The sequence below is a fragment of the Pteropus alecto genome, unplaced genomic scaffold (assembly GCF_000325575.1).
Source record: "Pteropus alecto unplaced genomic scaffold, ASM32557v1 scaffold25, whole genome shotgun sequence".
In the NCBI taxonomy this organism is placed as follows: Eukaryota; Metazoa; Chordata; class Mammalia; order Chiroptera; family Pteropodidae; genus Pteropus; species Pteropus alecto.
Genome location: NW_006441955.1, coordinates 29,888,856 through 29,896,756, shown reverse-complemented (window position 1 = coordinate 29,896,756; position 7,901 = coordinate 29,888,856). Strand labels below are relative to the sequence as shown.

The 7,901-nt window shown below is 42.1% G+C and overlaps 1 protein-coding gene across 1 annotated transcript in view; it reads left to right on the top strand.

Moving 5' to 3' along the window:
• MCOLN2 (mucolipin 2) overlaps nucleotides 1-4,736 on the top strand; it is a 35,325-nt gene extending 30,589 nt beyond the window's left edge. The window contains 3 exon segments of the mRNA XM_025052080.1: nucleotides 1-102; nucleotides 1,498-1,619; nucleotides 3,991-4,736. The exon segment at nucleotides 1-102 is cut by the window's left edge and continues 39 nt beyond it. Coding sequence (XP_024907848.1) covers nucleotides 1-102; nucleotides 1,498-1,619; nucleotides 3,991-4,027 — 261 coding nt within the window. The 3' untranslated portion in view covers nucleotides 4,028-4,736.
• The last annotated feature ends 3,165 nt before the right edge of the window (nucleotides 4,737-7,901 follow it).

Sequence of the window (7,901 nt, the reverse complement as noted above, 5' to 3'; positions counted from 1 at the left end):
CTGTTCTGTTGCCTATATTTATATTCCTTCATCGGTCTTTTTACATATATGATTCTCAGCCTTTTCATTGCACTTATTACAGATTCTTATGACACCATTAAGGTAAGTAATTATCAATATTTCCTGCCCCCCCCCCCAAAAAAACCCTGCAAACTCCGTATAGATTGGAACATAGGAAAATACTAGATTTTTTTTTTTTACTTACTTCAGATACTAAATTTTACTTAAATTGTGAGGTTTTGTAGAAAAGAAGCTTGTTGGATATTACAGGTTAATTTTAAATATGCATTTAGGACATTGTACCTGTCACCCAGATCGAGGTAGATTGATTGGTTTGGAGGTGTGGTAGGAAAGAGAAAGGCAATGGGAGGGATGGGCTGAGTCTGGAAAATCAAGTAGTTGGGCTGTTGGTCCCAGCACTGACAAGTATTCCCCTCTGTCCTGGAGCTTAGGCTTTGAGTAGTGAGTTTCAGTGAAAAGGTGTGAACCCCACCCTGACAACTGTCCAGATATTGGCACACCTGTGCACTGGATGATACAGCCATTTGTGCAGTTCAAGTTTCCTTTAAATTATGAAAGCTAAGGCTTTTGTGGCTGTTTAGCTTCCTATCTTTCTAAGCCACTGGGTGGGTTCTGTTTCCTTTCAGTCTGGGTCCATTTAACTGGTTTGTAGCTTAAAGGAAACTGCTGCCTCGGATGGTGGTCCCTCCACAGCAGAAAGTCGTGCTCAGAAATCCTGTTTCAGGGCCAGCTTGTGACTGACTAGGGTGCTATGTCAGTGCCTTGGGCCATTGTCCTCTTCTTGACCCTTCTCAGACTAACTCAGAAGAAGCCAGTCCCCTGGAAATACTCCTGAGCACTTTCTGCATGTGTGCGTGGGGAGATGATTTTTCACGTGGGAATGGGTGGTCGGCTTTAGCAGCAGGGCTGAGCTGAAGGAGAGAAATGCTGCACAGTAATGCCCTGTGGGTTCCTGTCTTTGATGTGAGTGTCCTCGTGAGTGGGCCAAGCCTTGGTGACGTGGTGGATGACCTCACTAAGCATGAGGCAAGGAGATCTCAGGGTCTTTGCTTGGAAGAACCTGCTGTCCTCTGGCCCACGAAGTGACCGTCTTTCATCAAAATAGAGGAGATAACTTACCAGACAGACTTCACATTGGCAAAGAGGGGAAGGAGAGGTCTTGTCTGGTCTCACGTAAGCATTGAGACTCCAGACTTTTGGCTAGTTCCTTCATTGCTTTTGTTAGCATGCCCCTCCCCGCTGCCTCACCCTGGCTTTCTCTTTGGCGTTTCCCCTCGGATTGTTCTCCGTTCCATGGTAGCCCTGGCTTGGTCTTCTGGGACCGATGGACTGATTCGTCATTGTTAATATTGGTTCTTGGATCGGAGCTAGCAATGTAGGAGTATTATTTTAGCAAAGGTGGATTTGGATTGTTGACAAAGGGAGCAATTTCTCATGCTCTGTAAGTAAGGTAACAACACTGTGTATTTTTTAAAGAAATATCAGCAGAATGGGTTTCCTGAAACGGATCTTCAAGAATTCCTGAAGGAATGTAGCAGCAGAGAAGAGGATCAGAGAGCATCCTCAGACTTCCTGTCCTGCGTCTGCTGCCTGAGGAGGTCAGTATGGTGTGTAATCAGGCCTCTGTGCTCCTGAGACGAGCCACCCTGCTGTCTTAACAAACAGCCTTTCCAAGGCGAACACTATACACAGAAATCAGCTTATCGTGGGAGAGAATTCATCTTTCATTGCTGTCCTCCCACTGGAATTGCCTTGAGAAACGAATTCTTATAAAACGGTAGAAAGCGTCATGGCATGGTTGAACTCTCCTGGGCATATTATGAGACCGTTATGAGAAGGCATGGAGTATGTCCCTAAAGTCAAGAGAGGTGAACTATTTAAGTGGCCAAAGGAAGAGGTCAACGCTCTTATTTTTACAGGTAGAGCTCTCGGAATGGCAAAGGTGTCTTCCTTTTTCACAGTGTATGGTACCAATAACCACTTATTTAGCAGAGCAGGAAACCTGCTAGAGAGGAGGCCATACGTGTCTTTTGGTTAGAAACGCACGTTGGTAGCTCTTCATCGGTAAACCGTGCTTTGCTTGCTGTCCATCAGGACACCTGAGAAAACAGTCCAGACCTCAGTGGCAAAGGTTTCTCATGGTGGTTTGGGGTCTAGAATGGAGATCAGAGGAGGATGGTTTTCTTAATTGTATCCATGTCTGTCTTCATCTCTAGTCGGGAGTGGATGTTGTTAACTCACAGTACTCCCTACCCACATGTTTTTGCAAAGGAGTCTCTAAACCAGATTTCTGAAGGAAGATGCGGGGACATAATTGCTGCTTAAAACCACAGGATGTATTTCCTGTTAATCAATTCATACCGCACCTTGGGATTTAAAATGATATGAATGAAGCATTTCCAAAGAATGTCTGGTAAATATGAAATGAGGTCTTCTGAGAAGAGTTAAGTTTTTAAAATCACATTTTATCCTCTCAAGGCATTAAATTGTTGCCATGGAAGCTGAGATAAAAGGAAATTAATTTTCTTAATAGGCAGCTGCTTCCTAAAGAGGCACCTTGTATTAGGAAAGTCTCTCAAACTTGCTTTTCTAATATGTAGTTAACTGTGAAGAAAAAAAGCCATCTTAGAATATAGTTGTGAATTCTGGAAAGTAACTGGTAGGTTTTTCTTGTTTGAGTTTTGATTAGTACTGCAAAAAGCCCTAGGGAGCTTGTTGAATGTTTTCTTGTGCAGGCATATGAAATAAGTAAAAGATTTAAGGGGTAGATTCGAAGATTAATTGATAAGATTGGGTCTGAGTGATAGGGAGCAATATCAGCAGACAGTTTGCCCTAAGATGTGCTAAGGGTTGCCGAGAAGATGCCTGGTACAAAGAAGGGTCATACGCACCTTTAACGAAATAATTAAACGGAAGAGCAGAGTCCACCAAAGGCAATCAACAGAAAAAGTAGGATGTTGAAAGTTTTGAAAAAAGAAAATATCAATAATAAAAACGGACATGGCTGTTACCAAAGGTGGTCTTGAGTAAAGTCAGTTGGAATAGTTTTAGCTGAATAATCAGATCGAAGCCTAGATCCAGAGGATGGTTTGATGGCCCCTGCGGAGACTAAGCGAAGGTCTTTGGGTCTGATGAAGGAAATGGATTGCACTGGAGCCTTGAGAAGTGATTGATGGCTTTGAGGCCATGAAAAATTAAGTACACCTGGATGTGTTTAAAGGCTAGGGGCCAAAGAATAGAATAAAATTGAGGAAGGCTATGAATGGATAATAATTATTGGGAAAGGTCTCACTGATGGAACCTGGGGAAGTAGTAAGGGCATTGCAAATACTGGTGTCTGCGGCCCCTCTCCAGTGCCCATGACAGACAGCCCCAATTTCCATAGCTCTGCCACCTGCAGAGTGCAGATGGGTTCACTGTTTTTCAACCAAGCAGTTCAACAAACACCAGCACCGTGAACTGTTGACCAAGCCTCTAACCGGGCCATCAGAACACATGGGTTTTCATTCCGGACCCTGCTAGTTACTGAAATGCGTCCCAGGTCCTCTGCTAAACCTCTTGGCTCCTCTACTGTCATCAAGGTGGAACAGAGGACCTCTGACACCTCTTCCAGTTCTAGTGCGGTGTGGCGCTTCAGAGAGATACGCTTGATTGAACAGATGCAGAGTTTATCTTTCCCCTTCTGTACTGCAGCTAAGGAGGAAAAATCTGCTCTTCTAGTCACTGAGAAGGCTTTGTCAGTGAAGGCAGATGGAGGGTCTCAAGAGGTGGACAGCTCCTCAAAGTTGCCAAAAGCATGTACCCAAACCAAAAATAATGTAAAATGCTATTCTTAATTTTTCTTCTTTTTACATGTTGCGCTTAGCATGTTGATAACCCACATATGCTTAGAATATAGAGTATTCCTGTTCCTGCTCAAAGATTTTTGAGTCGTTCTTTTCTCTTTTCCCCTCCCCCTTTCTGTTGCAGGAGAGGAAGTGATGACCACTTGATACTTACTAACTAAAGTCCTCTGCTAAAGATAATCAAGGATCAGGACTCCTTATCCAGCAACATTGTAGAGGAACCCCAAATGACTTGGACCAGCATGTCCAAAATTCTGATGTTTAATGTGGAGTGGGAAAGAGCACTGACTGTCAGCTGGCTGACTGAAGTTCCAAAGTTCCTTTTTGTAAACTTGATGATACATAGACCACAGTCAACTACTGGGCATTAGTGCAATAGAGCAGTGATAACGAAATTCTCTATTAGCCTTTTAATTTATGATCTGACAGTGTCGGGATGGAAAACAATCACATTTCAGAGTGTGCAAAACAATGGTGTTCAAAGCCACACATTTAAAGATGTGCGTTTATCATCAAATAAGGGTTTGTTTAAAAAGTGATTCTTGGATTAGAAGGCATTTGTTAATTTATGGTCTGCACAAAGATGAAGTTGGTTGCAATACCAATTTGAGACTCAAGCTGGAGAACTCTTAAGCCATTTAAAGATGACATTTGAATCAACAAGAAGACCTCTTGCAGTGGATATTTCTTGGCCTACTTACCTGTGGTTTTTCTTCAGCATGCTATGAGGCGAGGTGACCCTTGACATAGTCAGTGGGATAAATAGAAAACACCTTGTTTTGTTACTTGTGCTAATTGTTGATTGTACGCACGTAGCAGAGGTGACCCATTTTAACAAACAGCCTCCACTATGATGGTGATTTATCCTTGTCAAGCAAGAAAAGATGATATTTTTTACCTAAATAAATTTATTTTTATCATAACATATGAAACGAATACTATTTTTAAAATGTAGTATCTTAACATCTACCTAGTGAAAAATTTGTGTCACATTTTTATCAACTCTCTAGTCTCCCAAAGGGATTTCTCACTTTCTTAAAAGCAGTGAAGGAGATATGGGGCTAGTATATAGAAGTTATTCAATAAATATTTATGATAATGACTTCGAAGATAAAGATTACTTCATGCATAAATTTATTTCATACTTGAGCTATCTAAGGGGTCAACTATTTTGAATTTATTGGTGAAGAGGAGAATTTGAATTAAGCAGGACCCTCGTCCCAGGGCTCGCTCCCTTTTTTCCCTGCCCACCCCGCCCCCCGCCCCCCTGCGGCTCCTACCAGATTTTCCATCTCATGCCCCTTCCTTTCTCCTTGTCACTATACTTCACATCCCTACACCAAGCCTAGTCTGGGAAAATCATTGTTAATACTATTAAAGTTTATAAGTGAATGATTCCTATCTACACACAGAATACTTTGCTAAAATTATCTTTTTAACGAACTTATTTTCTTACCAAAATATGTCAAGAGTTATATTTGACTTTTAAGCTAATGACCATTTAACTGGTGATTCTGGGGTCAGTTGCATGACTCCAGAATCAGGTATATGCAATTAGGTCACTTATTCACTTCTGAGCATATCCCTAATACTTGATTTGTCTCTGACCAGAATCGCTATTAAAGCCTTTTGGGAAATCTGCAGCTGCGACTGCCATTTGAATAGAAGATTAATGATGGTCTTCCGCGCTCATGTTTTTCTTTTATTGGCTTTCATGTTTCCTTTTATTTCTTTTCCCTCCAGCTGGACGGAACATTTTCAGCAAGAAAAATCTTTTCTTGAGGTTACCCTCTATCTGTGGGAACATCGTTTCCTCTCTTTTTAATGATTTTAAACAATCATCACTTGACCAACTGTATTATCTATTCAGATTTTATTGAACAGTGTTGTTCTTACAACTCTGCTCATAGACACATCTGGGACAAATCATTTTCTCTCCTACCCTAAACCTCTATTTGGAGAGTTCACTGTGAAAGTTGAGACACGTTCCTTCTGCCTACTGGTTTCATTCTGGGATCTCCAGTGCTTGTAAGTGTACCTCCTTGTCTGGCAGTGACACCTTTAAAGCCAGATGTAATATCCTTAAGATCATTGACTTGGGGTGGTAGAAAAGAACCTGGGCATGTGATCCATCTAGAAGGACTCGATTTAAAATCTCACTTTACCCTGTAGCTTTGCAGCACCAGGGAAAGTTACTTTCTCCTTCGAAGTGGTGATGATAAACCTCAACAAGCTGTGCGACAGGCATTTAAGTCAGATAGATGATGCAAAGCCTGGCGTTAAATTGAAACCTGAGCTGTTCTTTCCTTCTGACTTTCTGCCTTCTTAGTATGTAGGCTCCATGGGATCAGGGAAGGAATAGCGAGGATGTTAAGACATTTAATTTGCAACTCCTGTCTTCCTTCTGTTATCTGAATCTCCTTGTACAGGTCACTCTGGGCCTTGATTTCCTCATCTGTGAAATGAGGATCGTGAGGATTAAATGTAAAAACATAAAATTCATAGAACAGTGCATGAATCGCAACACTTGATATTAGATCTTCAAAAAGCTTTACTCACATGGTCTACAAATATACAGGTCTGTTCACCTGGGCCAGCCAGGAACGTCTCTATTTTGTAGTGAGCTCACCACACACTTTTGGTGGACTTTGTTCCAGTTAGGACTTTAAGTGTGCAAATGTCCTACATCCAGCCCTGTCCCGGAAGCAATAATCAACTTAGCTGGCAGAAGCTCATATTCGTTGTGGAGGAGTGGCATAGACAAGAACAGCCATTAGGGCCAAAGCCATCAGTCCTGATGGGAGGGTTAAGGTCCCCAGAGTGCACAAGCTGTCACGAACCTCAGTCTTTCACCCTGGGCAAGACCCTCCATCCTCTACTGGGAGCCCACTGCCTTAACCAAATTTGTCAGAATGTGTGAAATACACATCTGCCCATTCCTAATCCGAGGTAGCAAATACAAGAGGATGAGAGGGAATATTCAGGCAAAACTCTTCATGAGATTCCAGACACCACTCTCCAACCCCACTGAGGGCCAGTATCTTAGCAACAGTAGGAGGGATGCCTGACCCAGGGGTGGCCTAGGCTCAGAATCTCAGGTTTAGGTAAAGCACAGCAGCTCACTCTTTTGAACTAGGGCCAAATAGCCAGTCATCTTCTAGTACCTGAGGGCCTCCCTATAAAGGTAGCCTAGCACTGTCATTGAAGTTCAGGGGTCCTTAGACCCATTGTGCAATTATGTCCAATGAGCTGATGCTATTGTCTTGACCACAGATTGCTTCCACCAATATAAAGAGCTGTGATACTCAAAGATATGATTCCAGATGTCTGAACAATTCACTGTGGCCACCACTTAGTCCAGTAGCATTAGATGACTAGACTCCATTTTACTACTAATTGATTTTGCCTTTATTTTTCATATAATTTGAGCAAATTTAACTTTGCTACTCCTGACTCGAAGGTGGAACATCTCAACCACAGTATCCCAGTGATGCTGAGTCTTTTTCTACAAAACATCTAGAATTTCATGCTACTTGTAAAGCATGCATGAAGTAGCTCTTGTGTGACAGGGTGACTGAGGACCTCACACAGGGAACTTTAGCATAGCATTGAGATCTCAGGCTTTATGGGAGGGACAGTGAACAACAGGTATGGGGATAGGAAACCACCCATCTGACACATGCTGAAGGCCTCTGCTTTTTTTTTTTTCCACTTGAGATATTTTAGGCTCTCGGTATTGATAATACATTGGGCCTGCTTTGTGGCTTTGTGACTTGTGCATTCCCAAAGGACTCACACTTGATTTAATGCTCTGCCATCACAGTCTTGTGATGTTTAATAGTTTTTGTATAAGGGGTTCTACAAGTTACGAAGCAAATACTGAAAAGACTGTGCAACTCAGTGATTAAAGCATGGCCTTTTACAAAAAGGCTAGGAAGTCAGTACTGTACTTTTTCTTGAAAACAATTTAAAAGTAATAAAAGGGAAGAGTGAACCTGAGTAGGAATTGCTTTTTTAACAGTCTCTTTTCTCACA